General features: G+C 39.5%; 1 protein-coding gene across 3 annotated transcripts in view; it reads right to left on the bottom strand.

Moving 5' to 3' along the window:
- Positions 1-18,111, bottom strand: part of LOC122771420 (alpha-1,6-mannosylglycoprotein 6-beta-N-acetylglucosaminyltransferase B-like) — an 89,224-nt gene that overhangs the window by 59,120 nt on the left and 11,993 nt on the right. For all 3 annotated transcript variants that reach the window (XM_044028984.1, XM_044028986.1, XM_044028985.1), the window contains exon 3: positions 3,278-3,428. In XM_044028984.1, coding sequence (XP_043884919.1) covers positions 3,278-3,428 — 151 coding nt within the window. The remainder of the gene's footprint in view (positions 1-3,277; positions 3,429-18,111) is intronic.

Genomic DNA, 18,111 nt, shown 5'->3' with positions numbered 1-18,111 from the left:
TGCAGAAAAAGAAGGCCTCCTGGGATAAAAGGTTTTTACCGACGGAGCTTAGACGGCCGCTTAGGGGAGGAGAAATAGGTAAAGCCAAGCTAGAGCAGTGATCTTAAGAAAGTGTACACTTGAGGGGAGACTTATTTTCCCATCTTTCTGTCTCATCTGCTGCACAGTAAAATGGAGAGGAATCAACTCTGCTGCATCCTTTTCTCCGTCCTCATCTTTCCCTCTCTCATTTCCGAAACCTCTTCACTGTCCCTCTCCGTTACCTCCTGCCTTCCTCCCTTGTTATTTTTCTTACATTTTCTGCTCTAATGAGTGGCTACCCTACGGGGGAATCACTGGCTGGGGCTTCAGCCTTCCAGTCCCATTTACCACTATAGGAGAGTGCGTCAGCATCGATGAAGCTCACGTGAAGATTAGACTCCCGTCCAGTGGGCAACGGTGTGCGTATGTGTTCCTGCAAATGCATGTCTGACTGGCCTGGATTTGGGATGTTTTTTTATTCATCTCTCTCTTCCCTTTTGCCCCCTCTTCACACAGGCAAAACTCACACTTTGCCAAGTCACTCATACCTAGCGTCTACCTTGTGTGCTGAAGTGCACGGGGAGGAAAAAGAAATCATAGACAAATATTGGAAGAAGACTTTAAGAGCAATAAAATGAAAGCAGAGAAAGTAAAGGTAGAATGAAAAAAGACAGAAAGATAAATGCACAAAGAAGAGGAGGAATAAGCAATAAAATGAAAATCACTGGACTGAGGAGACTTCATTTCAATGACTATTGCTGCTGTGACTGTGTGTAAGAGGTTGTGTGTGTGTGTATGTGTGTGTGAAACATGTCCACCACAATTTACTTGAGTCAGTAGCTTTTTCCTTTTGCTTCCTGAATCAAAAAAATAATATATAAAATCACTCCAATTATTATAGCTGCTTCACTCCATGGATCCATTCAGTCTATACCCAACAACACAGTGCTCTGAAAAATTAAATGGATTTTTTTTTTACACAGAGTGTGCTGATGTCGATTGCATATTGTTCACAATGTGCTGATGACAAAAAAAGGAGAAACTTTTCAAAAATAATCAATCGAAGACTAAAAGGAGAGGCACTGAAGTCTGTGTGCACATCTACATCTGGTTGTAAGTGCTTATAATCATTTTAACAGAGGTAATGTATCAGACAACGCTTTGAAATGTATTGATGTATGTATGATTTTTTTTTAAGCAGCATTACAGTGAAATAATACGTCAATCGCGGTGTAAACAAAGCTAAAGACATATGATGTGACACAAAAAACACATCGTTGCGGTCAATTATGTTACACAATATAATGAAATAATGTTTTAATGAGGGTTATTGTGTTAGAAATATTACAAATCATTATTAGTTATTATCTAGTCATTGTCATTTTCATTATGTGGCTAAGGCAAATCACCAAATTGCAAACTGCAGTCCCTGCTATAAATGTGGGTAATTGGTTTAATGCCATGCGTGTAATGGGATGTGTAGTCAAGCCAGAGGCACAGTTACTGTGGATTAAGCCTCACTGTCTGCAGCGGGGGGATGATAGATTTTCTTTTTCTCTGTGCCACTCAGATAACCCAACTCAACCTTTTTATGATGCCTTTATGATCAAGCACACTGTATTTTACTGCGACAACACTGATACGAATGAACGAGTTGCTGATTGAATTACCTAATTAATATTAATAAACAGTGTCAAGCGACATAATGAACGATAATGTTAAAGTAATAATGACAATTACGGATATTTTTTAAGGATAATCTTCTCGTTTTTTTACTTTAGACAGATGCAATACATGTACATGTTATAAGTTATGGGCTGACAAGTGGTGTAGTTACAAGCAAACTGTTCAATAACACGATGGTCACACAACTCTGATTTTAGCTTTTGTATTTGACAGCAATTATACTCTATATAATCCACTACACAGCCAAAAAGCCCCCTTTAAGCCAATAACTGCAAATTGATTTCATTTTCAGTTACACATTCTTATACTGCCCTTGTTCGAGTCCCTTACAATAAACAGAAATACTCCCCCAGCCTAAGAGAAGAACAGCCTCCTTCACATTAAACAAGCCATTACTAGACATTGATTGTAGTTAGCGCCGATGTCGGGCCATATTAATCGTTCCATCCTTCCGCTCTATAGCCTCAGTGCGGCTCTGAACCCAAGCATTTATCAGGTATCATTTAACAAAGTTTGAGGAGGTGAGGGTATTCGTGTCAGTGCATATCACATCAACACTGCTGCACGGACTTCAGTCAGGGCCGTATGGAAATGAAAGGGGACGGAATGAGGAGAACTTCAGACGGAAAATACAATGGAATGTTTGGGTGCTAAGAGGGCAAGGAGAAGAGCAGTGCGATAAAAGCTGTAGCGGCAAGGTCATACAAGGCTTATCCGTTTAACAGCAGCAGTGTTTCAGGTAACAACTGCAATTTCCACAAGTGAACACACAAAAGGAAGAAAATGAGAGTGAAGATGAGGGCAAAGTACAAAAATGGTAGACAAGACAGAAGCCATGACAATGCTGGACATACAGAGGTGATGTTCAGTAGAACTCACAATATGGAAATATATCTTATAAATGTCATTACAGTGCTTATAGTTTAAAGATTAGAAGATACAACACCTAATTTAAGACTAAGAATAGAGTTTTGCTTTGTATTACAATCAGGATTAAAAGTATTACAATAAAGCTGCCACTGAATGAAACAATCACATATCAGTCAAAGATTTTCATTATTTTTTCAAAGAATAATCTTACGATGGAGGCATGCAGTAAAATGTTTCTAATTCACTTTGAGTGGTAGATGTGTCAAGTGTTGACAATGTGGGTGCATTGATTGGGCTGCACGCAGCAGAAGTTGAGAATGCTCAACATTCCAAGTGGCAGCAAAAGCATCATCCAATCAAATGAAATCTAAGAGTTTTAGCTCAAATTCTACAGTACAAACAGCGCTCTCAGACAAGGTTGTTGCCCTACTGCTTGTGTATTTGTTGTTCAGAGTGCACCCAACAATGGCAGGCACAGCGGACACTACACTGACATCGCTTTAGAAACAACTCTTGGTACGAAGTTGACCATGCTAACTTCTGTTCTGAGCCACGTTCTGCACCAGGCATCAGGCACCCCCACCATCAAGATCTAGGCACAAGAAGGTGGAGGACGATAAAGCGGTAGAAGATGGATGGATGGAGTAATAACATAAAAATGTTGGTGACTGCTAGCCGTGATCACCGCAACTCAGCATACCTGTTGATAGCAGAACTGAGCTCATCCAGACGCCGTGCATCAGTGGTGGAGGTGTTGTCGAGTTTGGACAGGCTGTCCATCTTCTTCAGAATCACCTCCAGCGTGTCACTGATCTTCCTCAGCACACTACGTGACTCCACACCTCCCAGGACTGAGTGGGGAGACAGACGTAGAAGGGGAGACAAGAGTTGAACGGAAAGTTTGACAGCAAAGTGCAAGACAATCTTGCAGAACAGCATGCACATTAAATTCAAAGCCTGCAGCTCCTCTTGCTCACCACACTGATTTTGGCTGTGGTTGCGTTTTGGATGTCTTTCTCAGCACAGCAGAGTAGATCAAAAGTAAACTTCTTTATTTCATGTGCCAAACAATCAATTCTGTCTGTTTTTCCTACCAGTGAATCCACTCAAGACATACGCAACTCCTCAGATTCACATCAAACATGTGGTTAAGACTGAAGGACTTTGAAATCTTCACATTTGACCTATCATCAGTTTATCCCGTCCACCAAAAGTCATGAGAATGTAACAGAAGGGCAACAACAAAGAATGCCTCCAGCCACAGACGTCGTCAGTATATTTACATGCACAGATTAATTGAGCTAAGGATGTAGTCGGAGGCGTAATCGGACTATGAATTGCATTATCCAGGTATGTTAGTCCGACTAGCTCAATTTTAGTCGGATTAACGTGTTTTCATGACATTAAGAAAACCAAATTATTGTCTTAGTCCAACTAAAATCAGACTTGTAACATGCATGTAAAGTCTTTGATAGAGACTCACAACAAGTTTGATCTTTTCCCTGTGTCACTCATCTCCTTGTTGGCATAAGTTGCAGTTCACTGATAAAACCACTTTCTACCCTAAAACCATGAGACAACTTGACAGTTTGATAGTCAGTGAAACATTACAAACCCTTCCAACTTGGTCCTTTGCCATCATCATGAGCATAATTCTGTTGCAATAAAGCTAGAAGTGAGCTGATAAAATACTTTGCATCAGTCTGATACTGACCAAAATTGGATATTGGCAAATTAAAAAAAGAAAACTCTGATATGGTCCATAAATCCTAAACAATATGATTTAAATGTTTCAATAAGCACAGGCCACACACAGTAAAGAGAGATCCATCACCACTGTCATGTGACCAGGACTTGCATGACGGATGCAAATATCTTCCACGTCGTTAAAGCTTTATGTTATTGAAATGGTTAGGTTATAATTATGTGGTAAATGTGGCAGCACACGTGTCTTACTGCTAAATTGTTAAAACAAGTTAAAGGACTGTATCATACGGACATCAGAATTGGTAGAAGGTCATGGTTGTGATATCGGTAGCAGACACAAAAAGTGGTATCAAGCCAGCCCAAAATAAAGGTTAAGTTATTGATTTAATCACAGGTCCAGTGTGTCAAAGTTTTACGTCTCATTCACCTCCCAGTGTTTGCTTCAAATGTTTTTTTTCCCCTTTTCTTTTCCAAATATTGAGCAGCTTGGCCACATGTGACCACCAGGTTATTTTCTGTCTCTAGCTGGCTAAAAGAATTCAGAAACCCAATTCCCAATGGTGGTTGCCATAGCAACCAAGGTCCCTATACTTGTAGTAAAGCCAATGATACGCTAAGACTTCAGCTGAGCGAATGTGGACACAGTCCCAGAGTCTCATGGTCACATAGTTACACATTTCTTCCCTGAACAGGAAAGACATACAACACAGCTAATTTTAGGAGAGGCTAAAAATTAATACCCAGCAGAATATACATATTTGTGGGCATGACAAGACACTACCGACAGAGAAATGACCCCCTCTGTGGCACTGCTTTAAAACCATGAACGCATTACCCCTATGTATGTGTTTAATTCTCCCCAACAGTTAGTCTTTGTTTCTTAATGCAGCACTGATTTCTCTTCACAAAATAGGCGTTTTTATTTCAGGACAGACACTTGAGAGTCCTGCAAAAGTGTCCAAAATGTGTTGTGCGTAAAAAAGGATGCACTAGCGGAGAACTATGGCTCATGTTAGAGTATTGCTGCACAATTAACTTAACCACAATTAATAAGTTAAGTAAATTAAAATGTGGGGGTGTCACACTACTCAACTCAGTATTCTGTTCTTAAAATTAAAAAGAAATTTGAATTCATCCTGTACCATCAATACGTTTGTATATTCAAGTTAGATAAACTACAAATTAGTATTATTATTGCTAACATTTTTTTACCTGTGCAAAGCTGTTAAAAACAACAACGTGCTTTGCTATTAAGTGGTTGGAGAGAAGCAACCTCAGATTCATTTTGTATGTTTCATCATGTTCTATGTTTAAGTTGTACGACATCTGATCTCAGTCAGCATGTGCATTGTAGATGCATTTTAACGTCATGTGCAATTATGAGCACACCCTTGAAGCGTAAACACAATGTAAAGACTGTCACATGTGATGATGCAGAATAAACGGGCCAAAGGAGATCTGACCGTCATCTAAAACCATCGTTACATTTTTCAACTACTACACACGAAGAAGAAAGCAGCTAAAAAGGGTAAATCTATGGCGATAGGGCGACACAGGGGTCAGAGTGTATACTTTTATCCTCCCATCAGAGCACATAGGGCCCATATTGACACGGCAAACACCTGGATTACACTGTCTGACCACTATGTCAAACCACACGTCTGCTGCTTGACAGGCAATTACTGCCAATGGGCTGCCATGCCAACCAGCGCAGATGCAAGGTCATTGTCTACCTCTATCTCTTCCAGGGTCAGATGGAAATCCAAGTTCAGCAAGTTATCTCCACAGCGACAGATGTATTTGTCAAAGACTTACGAGTGTCATATCCTCTGCCAGTGATTGATTGTGTTGTGTCAGGGTGATACCTTTGTGTGATTGACTGATGGAATAAATGAATAGATATAATCCATGTAAAGGGTCGGGAAAAGTGGCAGAACAAATAAAATAACAGCTTACCTTAAAGGTTAAAAAAATTTAAATAAAATGAAGGCTTGTCAGATTTTTGGTGATTTACAGAGAAATCATATTCCTGCAAAAGTGTCCAAAATGTGATTTTAGATTACCTCACCCACACACACTGCGAGTGGGATTGGTTTACCGTTTAAAATGAGTGCGTCTCTGAGGGGCTTTTAATGAACTATAATATGAGAGATTACAAGACGAGAAAAACACCAAAGTAGTACAAAACCCTTGCCCCTTGATAGATGACCAACAAACAGCTGCGCTGTCCAGCAGTCAATTGATTCAACAAGCCTGAAGGTACAAGAGAATAGATCGTTCCCATGTTCTCATGTATCAAATATCATTTAAGGTCAGGGGGCTAATTGTTCTCTGTGCGTCTCCGTCTCTTGACAAATCTCTGTGTCGAAACTTAGTCACAGAACCTCGACAACCCTGGATGAGAATGACCAGCTGTAACAAATGAGGTCTGCCCACTGTGTACCGTGATGAAAGACTCACTGGAAATCTTTTTAAACGCATTTGACACAGGTGAACAAATTGCTAAGTGCCAATGTTCCAAAAGGCTTGCTTAAATGGCACAGACTTATTGAATACATCTGCTCTAATCACATAAAACCTCTCAATGGTCATGCTAAAAATGTCCATTTTGATTAATGCATACATTTATTTTGCTTTACATGTCACCCCACTAGGCTATTTCAATCCCATGATAGAGGTATGATGGCGGATAAAAATGTGGCAGAATTTTCTAAACCAAATAATTTCATTAGATTTTATTATACGAGTATTATTATGTGTTCCAGATGAATGAATTGGCCCTTCAGTCGTAAATCAAGCACTCGTCGGTACAGTTATTTACCGACAAGTTGTGTTAAGTAAGAAAATAAAGATGGTGTCAAAATGTTATTAAAAGTAAAACCAGTGACCTGACATGACCAACCTGCTGGAATGCTTTTTCCTGCTGAGTTTGGCTTCCCCCACTGCCATGGATGGAATAACACACACACACAGACACACACACACACACAGAGCCCAGCTTTAGCCGCCATACTGGGCTGAATATTTAATGTCACAGCACATCATATCTCAACCAAGGACTGAAATGCGTGAAGCAAAAACAGAATTCTTGTTCGTGTCTCCGAAGAGACGAGTGAAAACTAAGAGACATATGTGTCGGTGTAGATGTAGTGTGTATGTACACACATATACTGTAACCTACATGCAATTTTGGCTGTTTTCCCAGCGCTTCTGCAACAGCTACTTCCTAACTATTAACATTAGTGACTGGAAATTGAAATATGCAACAAGATGCAGCTTTAACAGTGAGCGTATCGCAGACGACACGTTCCCGGAAGTGCACTTTGCATCACCGTCATTACGCAACGGTTTGTGCTTTTGGAAAAATTCCAACTGTTTCTGAAAGCTGAGAAGTTGCACGTTAAAGGCAACATGTGGTTATTATGGTAATTGTGGTAATTTCACTCACACTGCTGCAGGAAACTGGCAAATCAGTGTCTTTGTCACCAGTAAGGGAAAAAAGTGGGGAAAAATGCCTGTGCATAGTTTCCATATTTTGGCCCATGTTTTTTGACATTGAGACAAAAAAGTTTTACACTGTTCAAATTTCAAATTCAACATGCAAAATCAAAAACTTTTTTTCTTCATTTTAAATTTTTAATACACTATTTAACATGCAGTAAACTGCCAGATATTGAAAGTTATTCTGGAAAAATGGGCAAAAGCACATTTTCTGGCACCTTTATGGTTAAAATAAGAACAAAAAAAAAGAGGTCCAGACGGACATGTGGAGGCTTAGGTGTTAAAGGGTTAATAAAACATCACAGAAAACGCTACACTTAAAGAGACTGAATGAAATAGCCAGAGCAACATGTCTGGCTTTACGACAATGGGAATGACAGGAAGAGTGACAAAATATAAAACATCTATGACATCCCCCACATCAAACCCTTTCCTGTCACTGGATTTCAAAAAAGCCCCGAGGTTCTTGGGCCGTCTGTGTATGTTTGTGTGTGTGTGTGTGTGTGTGTGTGTGTGTGTAAACCAACAGCAGCAGTCATAGAAAGAGTAACAGAGCAATCTTTTTTCTTTTCTTTTTTTTGCCTGAATAACTGAATTGAACTCAATTAAAATCCACAAATTATAAATGCAAATAAATTAATAAATAAATAAATAAGTAAACAACATGTGTATTTGTGTGGCCCCTGTTCTATGTGCTGGGTTTGTGAAAACAAACAGTGTTTAACTGTCAGCTCTCCTGTCGTGAGTCAGCCAATCATCTACTGTACGTGTACTACACGTGTGTCTATACAAAAATAAGTTGCACACAATGAGTTACTTATTTGGCACCACACACAAACACACGTCTGAAAAAAACAGGATGGTGTTTTGATTGGTTTAGGGAGGGGTGAAGGGCTGAAAACTATCTGAGGTTTGATGAATGCCAACAGAAGGGCCTGCTGGATAAAGGTTGACAAAGCCAAATTAACTGGAGAACTGGAGACTGACGTCATTTTGTCACAGGAGCACCTAATCTCACACAAATACTGTACAAACACACACACACACACACGCACGCACGCACGCACGCATGCACGCACGCACGCACGCACGCATGTACACGCAGGAAAAAAATTGTTTCATAATCAATGCTAAATAACTGTATAGCTGTGGGTTCAGAATGTCCTGTTTGAGATATCCCATCTCAGAGAGAACAATCAAATCCAAGTCAGTACATTCATGGTGTTCTGCCTGTTGTTTCCCATTAGTCGCAATCAGCTGCAGGATTTGCCTGGAGATTACATCATCACTTCAGTATATGGATGCTTCTCAGGAGAGACGCTGGACTATAGAATCAAGCCACAAGAAACCTCATATATACATCATATATGTATATATATATATATATATATATATATATATATATATATATATATATATATATATATATATATATATATACATACATATATATATATATATATAGATAGATATAGATATATGATGTATATGTATATATATATATATATATACACACACACATATACATATATAGATATATGATGTATATATCTATATATATATACACACTCACACACATACATATACATATATATATGTAATCAATTCTCCACCATTTCTTGATGCCTCTTCCTTTCCCCCCCCCCATCTTCATATTCATATTATCCTCCAAATGCCTGGTTTTCACTCACTCCTTCTCCTGATTCCTCTCTCTCGCTCTCCGTCTCTCTGCCACCATCACTCTTTGCAATAAAGGAAACAACGCAATCCCCGGTAAAAGGTTCTCTCGCCAAGACACGCGCACAGACGGTGGTGCTTATTGCCACGCTCCCGTCTCCAGTACATCTTGCTTATTTCTACACCTACGTTCAATTAGCACAAATTACTTGTGGTTTAATTATTATGTTGCAGGAGCTTAGCACTTTTCATTAGCTAAAGAACGACAGAACTGAAAGCACAACATGGAAATAAGTGGGATGGGAGTTTTTTTTTTGTTTTTTTTTTTAAACAGCACACTGGGAATTAAAGTTTTGGGTGTGAGCGAATGCAAATGCAAATGCAAACACAACAAGTGGAGCATGAAGGAAGTGAAACGTTGAACTGGCAATAAAGTAAATATTGCAATAAACATAATGATCTGAGGGTCAATTTAGTAAGATGTAAGGCCAGAACTGAAAGGAAGATTAAGAAACTAATGTGTACCCTCCATTAGATAAAATGTAAAGGCTATTGGTTCAGCTTTTGAAATATTTATTGTTCATTGGGTTTGGCCATGTTTTTTTTCCCCATCATTCATTCAGTGATGTGAGGACAAATTGGATTTCCTGATGGGAGATGGCAGATATGAGAAGACATTAAAACATACAGAGGGCGGGACAGCGACACTGAATATTAAGGCTGACAATTTCTGTCACTTCTCTTTTGAGCACTTCTCCGTCTCTCAAATGAGATGAAGAGAGACTGTGTAGGGCTCTAATGGAGGTTTTTGTGTCTCAACAGATCCCTTTCCCCTTAATTCCTGGATTTTGATTGATTACTGAGCCTCCGTAAACCAAATACTGGTTTGGAGATGTCGCACCCTTCATTATCTCCCATCTGCAGGATCCTTCTGTATTATCCCCTTTATCTTTCATACACTTTCTTACTTTAATTTTCTCTCCATCACTGTCTACATGGTTTATCTTATTATGATGACAGAGGATGAAACACTGGCATCACTGAGCTTGCACACACACACACACACACACACACAAAGCATGAAGAAAAATGAGAAATAAAAAAACAACCAAATTGCATGTACACATATGCAGCATGAAAGGTTAATCTGTTGACAAGCGCAGTTTCGTCTGTGAGTGGGGTGCATTTGTTTCTTGATGAAAATGTGATGAAATCGGGTGATAGCGACCGCCGTTTTGAACCACGGTTTCAACTAAAATACAAAAGAATAGATTTCTTCATCAGACAGGGATTCTACTTTATTTAAAATCGCACACGCACAATGTTGTGTTTATCCGTTGAAACAAGCGGTGATAACCTCCAATCTGATCACAAACACACACCATGCATAATTATGGGGGAAAAAAATAGAGGCAAGCAAACCTGCAGATCCAAATGACCCACACCTTGCCATTAGAAGTAATCTATATCTAAAGTAACATGGCTAATTGAAAACACATATCACTTGACTATTCACAAACACCAACGGTAATGGAATAATAGCGGCAAATAGGCAATTATAGCATTATAATAGGTATCATTTAACTGTGCAGCCAGCAGCCTTTACAAAACTCTGTCTTGTGTGTGCTGTGGACGCCACTTTAAACAACTAAAAGCGACTAATGTGGCAGCAGTTTTCTGAAAAACTTGCAAGAAACAGCCTGTGACCCTCGTAACGAAGACACGACGCCACATGGGCTATTTCCACCAAGTCAATGTATGTTAGTGTGACAGAGCGTGGTGTTATACTGCAAGTGATGTACTCAAAGTGTCAAAGTTTAAAGTGAGTGTGTGTGTGCGTGCGTGCGCCTCCCTGTCAGATGGTGGTTGAAAAGAATTTAGATTGGGTAACGTGTGTGTGTGTGTGTGTGTGTGTGATGTGACCTTTTCACCGTTCTGTGTGACCGAGTGTGCATATTTTGATGTGTTCACAGGAAAGATGAGGGAGATGACAGAACATGGGTAAAAAGGTAGAAATGGGTCAAAATAACACTAATGGCGTGTTTCCACTGCCTTCACAGGAAGAGACTTCCACCAGAATCAAGCTGAACAAAGCCGAACTGTAGATCAGTAAAAAAGATTTACCAATCCTAAAAACGTGGGTTCATCTCCAACAATTACCAGAGAAATGTCTATAATCTCAATATAATATCAATATGCATCACAAACCCTGTCACTGTATTTCAGTCCAGTGAGTTTTAATTAACTGATTTAGTTACACTGAAAACAACTGCTTTACAAGTCGCTTGTTTGTGTGTCACGTGTAAAACAAAGTCACCACAGTTTCATGCAGCCGTGCAGTGCAATTACCGTAATAACCAACAGCGTTGAATTTGACTTGAACGCCGTGTAACGACAGTAACGCAAAGTCCGCTTGTGCAAACGCGTCCTCAGCGATACACTCTGTTAGAAGCAAAGGACCAAACAAAATTGTACGAGACCTCAGGTTGGTCAGTTGAACTAAATGCATAATTGTGATGATGCTAGAATATTTCCATGACAACAATGCAGTTTGGTAATGCTGGACACTTCTCCATCCAAATGGAATGAGAAGCATTTCAGTTGATGTCTTATTATTTATTAAAAACAATTCATGTAAAAAACACATTTATTTGGAAAGCTGCAGAGAAGAGATCTGCACATCTATGATGGTTTGGCAGCTGTTGTAAAAACCAGGAGAGTTTTATGGTGATTACCGTGGAACAAAAGAAAATGTCCTTATCAGTCTGTGCCACTCTCATCCTGTACAGTAAGGTGCAGATTAGGGCTGAACGATATATCGTTATCGTATCGATATCTAGATATGAACATTCAAGATATTCATATCGAAAAAGCAACGATATAAACAAAATAGATTTTCCCCCGCGCTCGCCCTGCATGTACAGCTCTGGCAGTCACAATAAACTTCATTTTTACGATTGCCCTTGAATGCACCACTACGGCCAGCCAACCACAAACCTTATTTTATGCTTGCTGTGGAACGACAGCTGAAGCCAACCAATGACAAACATAGGAGGGCGGGAGGGAGACGGAGACTGAGACAACATACACACACACATACACACACACACACGACATACACAGCGGGAAAGAAAAGTGACAGAAGATAATGCGGCCGGTGGCGATTTTGTGCCAAAACATAAATCATCCTCCATTATTTGGAGGTATTTTGGATTTTAAAAAGGATGTCTTGTTGTGCAGGTCGTGCTTGGCGAAAATTGCAACGAACCAAGGTAGCACAACAAACATGTTTCACCACCTGAAACAACACCATCGCGTGCTGCACGAAGAGTGTATTACAATGAGAGAAACACCGGGGACTTCTCAGCCCAAAAGAAGCCCAAGTTAAGTGTGTTTACTGATGCGTTCAGTAGTGTTACACCATATGAGTCGACGTCCACCAGACATAAAGGCGTTACAGACGCTATAACATGCCACATTGCAAAAGACATGGTACCCGTGTACACAGTCTCACAGTGAGTTCGTATCAATAAAACACTTTCCATGTGGAAAGTTTCCACAGTCTTTTGTATTATGATGTTTTTATTTTTCTGAAAAATGCTTGCTTTTCACCGAACCCGTAGTCATATCGTATCATATCGATATCGAGATATCTGGCATGAATATCGAGATATGAAATTTTGTCCATATCGTTCAGCCCTAGTGCAGATACTTAAACAGCTTTTTCAACTATGAATAATACATAATAATTCATTTTCTTGAAATAAATCTGTTCAATGATCTCTCAATAAGGAATCACTCTTTAGTGACTTTATTTTTCTCTCCCTTCTTTCCCTGCATCTCCCAGTTCCCCATAAATATTATGGTTTCTCCCGCTTCCTCCATATGAACCTATTGTAAGTTTGTGTCTGTAATTCAGCCATTAGCAGATAAATTAATATCTGTCAAGGCTTTTCTTTGCGGCTGGGAGCTTTGGCAGATACCCTGTTTGCTCTAAGGCAAACCTGGCACTTCCATTCATTCTGTTATTTACTCTGACTTACAGGTAATGAAGCAGAGGACTGGTGAAACCATGTGTGAGGGAGAAAAAGATATAGCATTCTTAGAGCCAAAATGGACATCTGGCCTTGCAATACTTGGAGGCTGTTGAGCTGCAAGCTGAGTATATAAAAATGTTTACAGTCTGGGCTGGGTGTGTGGGGGGGTAGTTTACAGGGCAAAAGATGTTCAGGTATGTGAAGACTCTAGACTGACGGCTATGGCACAAGCATGAAAAATTAACAACAGCTTTACGAGCCCCAAGTCAACTCTTGCCACTAATGTGAAAAAAAACAAGCTGCTTCTACTGGATTCAATTCATTTCAACTGTGAGAAATAGGACTTCACTAAATCTCAATGAACATTTTGCTGCAAACATCCATTTTGTTAAGAGTGAAAGCAGGTTATTTGTGGCTCCTAAAAAAAAACCCATAAAACAGCAGATATTGCCCCTTAAATTCATAAATTTAGATAACAGAGGACCCTGCTTAAATTTTCAAGAACCATAGCCAGCAGCAGGTAGCTACTCTCCAACGTGCACTAAATAATGAAAGACCTTTATTATGGTTTTATGTATTCATGGTAAAAATCCTTGGCTGAGTATATTTTCCAACTCATTATGGCAAGAAATGCTGACAAATGTTTGTTTCTGTCCAGTATGTAGGGCACTCACATCACTACTGAGACTCAAGAATCCAACGGCAGTTTTTAAGTGGTCACATGAAAGCAAGCTTCCAAAAGTTGCAACTGCAACACAAATCAATCATGTAGTGTGCGCGAAAATGCGAGGATGTCAAATCACCTCCACAGAGCAGCACCTGCATCATTGTCTTCCTCACTCCCGATTCTGTCAAACTGACTCTACAGGCACAAAAGTGAAATTATGAACTGAACTGAATTCACAATTGAATGTATCACTATTTTTTTTTTTTACCAACTCCTTCAGACTGATGCCAATGGCATCCAGGCATCACTGTACCTCCATCTACTCAATCTCTCTCGGCATGTATATATTCAAGTTCATTCTTCCTTCAGCTTGTTTGTGTTTAAACTCTCTTGATCAATCGCTTAGAGGAATAGTCATCAGTTTTATTGTGCCGAATACGACTAGCTGAATGATTAAATCGGTTCCACACTCTAATTCTAATTAACACCATATTTCCCCCAAATTGAGCTTATTTTCTCGACACACAAATCAACACATGCACACACACACAAGCTCAGGCTCTGATTTATCTCACTCCCAGCTTAATCTGACAATCATGTCAGCTTCAATAATCCTCTGTTTGGAGTTGAAACTCTGCCGTCTATGCCTAATGGCATTATCTTTCTGTTACCCGACTCTACTGTGTTTCATTCTGCTGATGGTGACAATATTTCTTTATTTTTAATGAAGAATAATTTATCCTCACTTGGTCAGCTGTCATTTGATATTTGGAATAAGTGAGTGCTGTTGAAATTGTTGGCCCCTGTAAAAGGGTGAACGTGTGCGATGAGTGTAGCGTTTGCACCGTGGAAACACAGGCGTCCAGCATAGAAATCATAACATCATGCACGCAAAGAACACAATTTAAATCCCAAAGGATGGCCAATCAATTATTTATCAATTCTCCTGTGCTGAGGATGATGTCGTTTTAAAATATTGATGATGGCGACGAGACAGTGCCAAGTGTGTTTTCCATTCTTTGTGTGTGTGTGTGTGAATGGGAAATAAATATATAATTGTATTACCAGCTCTTTGTATATGGCATATTTAATGTGTGTTTGCAGGTTCTCTGCTGTCTCCAGTTTTATGGCATTAAAAAAAAAATATGTTAACCTATGTATGCACTGAAATGTTCGTTTCTCTCCTCGTTTCCCCTTTTTTTTTTGTCAACGTTTTTCTTCACTGTGATTTCAAGACTTTTATTCAGCAGTCAATGTCAATAAAGTCACTTTGCAGAGGAGCTGCCACAAACACAAAGTGATATAAGTACAAGTAAGTGTGACAATGCCTCCATCAGGAACCCTAGTGGTACACTATAGGTTACACTTACAGTAAACTGATCTATAAAGAATCTCACAACACTAACTGCTCTGCAGCTGGGCACATTTAAATAAGTGTGATGTGTATTTAAATGCTGTAAACACTTTTTATACTAGATGTGAACATACCATGGATATTATTTGCACAAAGCAGTACCTAAGGCAATATCCTCCGTCGACTTAGTAAACTATGGGAGCTCAGCTGCTTGGAGAGCATGTGTGTGTGCGTGTGTGTATATGACCAATGGTTTGACTGTTTGTTGCAATCAGACCACTGGTTCGTATTTTATTATTAATCAGTGAAACTGCAGGCTTATGCGTTTTCCAAGATTCTGCAACCATAAGATGCTGAGTCGGACATGGTTTAGTTCTTCACAGACTGATAGCCTACGTAGTGGGACCCATTAGGGAAATTAGACCGATCAATCAGAATGCATGAATCCAACTTGATCCGCTAAAGGCTAAACAAAAATTGTAATTAAAACCATAGCAAAGCAGCCAGACGCACACATAGAAACAATGTGTTGTTCCTAAGAACATCTCAGGACATACTCCCACATATGCCCAGACAAATACAGTATATAAAGGGCAACGCTCTACAGAATTAAATGATTGTCAGTTAGAAACTGGTGCGCTTTGGATCAGTCACAGGAAGCTCAACGTGTACTTGAAATGAGCAAGAATAAACTCACACATTTGTAAAGTGACTGAGCTCCCACCACATCATCTGAAAGGTGAGCATTTCTGACAGGGAAAGATTGTTCTGCTTGTTAAAACCTTTCACATTCAAACATGATGCAGACAAACCAACTGAATGTTACATGACAGAACGAACAATGAAAGATTTGGGAGAAACCTTTTAGAAAAAGCTTCTTTTTTTCCCTCTGTTGTGCCTCACCATGCCTTTTATTTACTTAGAAACGAATGGGACCTATCATCTGAGATGACAGGTAATGCCATTTAAAATTTCCCAGAGAGGGGAATAGCCGAAGGCTTGCCATTACAGCACACTCACCACCAGATCAGTTCAGTAAGCTGCTAAATAAATGCTTGAGTGGGAGGAATGGTGTCAGCAGATTGTGTACAAACTGCTGGTTTTCATTCAAAATGTGGCCTTAACAAAGAATAAATCGTTTTCCTTTCTTAATACATTATACACAAATAGTATTGTATAGACTGCCTGAATGCACACGCATTATTCAACAGCTAGTGCTTTATTGTGAAGAAGAACAAATCACTCATTATGTGTTTTTTAGACTGAATGTGCATTAAGCTAAAATACTGCCTGTGGATTAAATCATAAGTTAATTAAGTTCATAACTCTTCATACGCATAATGTTGTCTGGCCTCTAGAGGTAAAGACAGGAATCACTGATCAAACACGGATTCCATTAAGGCAGCCATTAAATAAAAAAAGCTTCTGAACTATACCCATTCACCACAGTTACATGTGGATATGGTACGTGGTTTTAAAATAAACCACTATATCGGTATTTGTGTTGGCATTTCTTTGTGTCACACTTGTCTAATCATTGTCAGCATCAAATGGTTAATGGTCGGTTCACAAACTGTTACTTTAGAGAGAAAATGTCCCATCTTGATGCATGTGATTTTGTGCTCAAGTTGTGTGGAGGACACAGAGAGAGGAGAACTGCAGAATGCAGCGTTTGACCTTAATTTCAACTGACGGTGTGACGAATGTGCAAAAGACAGTGTTTATGCGTTTCTGTTTTCAGCTTGCATGCATCTTAATTTAGCTTTGTGCCCATGTGTGTCCCCAGATTTCAAGTGGAAACACCTCCACTGCCTTAGACTGAGCTTTGTACTGCTCTGCCTGAATTCTCTAAAAATGTCTATCTTTTCCTTCCAGTCGGGGCGTTTGAAGATAAACCACTGCAAAGAAATGTCTAGCGTAAATTATTCCCCCTAAACCGAGCCTTAAAGTGAAACTTCTTGTAACTCGAACCATAAAACCTAGTCTTAACCCTCAAAAACCATCTTTGTTTCCCACAGAGAAACACATCCACATGGGATATACGATACAAGCATGGACGCACACAAACACAGCAGATGGAGGTTACGTTACAGAGACTCTGTAGGGCTCCTCCGCGTCTCTCTTTGTCTTTTAAGCATTTCTTTTTGTGATGCTTCTCCTAATCTCTGCCACTACCTGTCAGAAGGAGCCGTTTACTGTGTCCATATTACAGTACTCTTGGACTGTACACAAATATTAGAGAAACAGTTCTGAATGCAGGTATTGCTTGAAGAGAAAGAAAGAAGAAGGGAGGCAGACATTTGTACTCTTGTACAACACAATGTTGATCTGTTAGATTGGGCAAAGAGAAACCCATTCACTTGAAACACCATATCATAAAACACTAAAGTTCATCTTATGATGCAGCCAGTCGTAATCCACCAAAGCATTACAGTCCTTTAATGCCACCTGCACCAAAAAGCAAAAAGACATAAACAAAGAGAGGTATAGACAAAGATGCAGTGTGCATGCAGCAAATTATGCAAATCAAACAAAACAAATAGGCAGAGCAGAGCAGAGTTAGGTCTTCTTAGAGCAATCTCTCTCATCTG

This window comes from Solea senegalensis, linkage group LG6 (assembly GCF_019176455.1).
Source record: "Solea senegalensis isolate Sse05_10M linkage group LG6, IFAPA_SoseM_1, whole genome shotgun sequence".
Lineage (NCBI taxonomy): Eukaryota > Metazoa > Chordata > Actinopteri > Pleuronectiformes > Soleidae > Solea > Solea senegalensis.
Note: the sequence above shows the minus strand (reverse complement) of the source record. Positions and strands in the feature narration are given on the sequence as shown.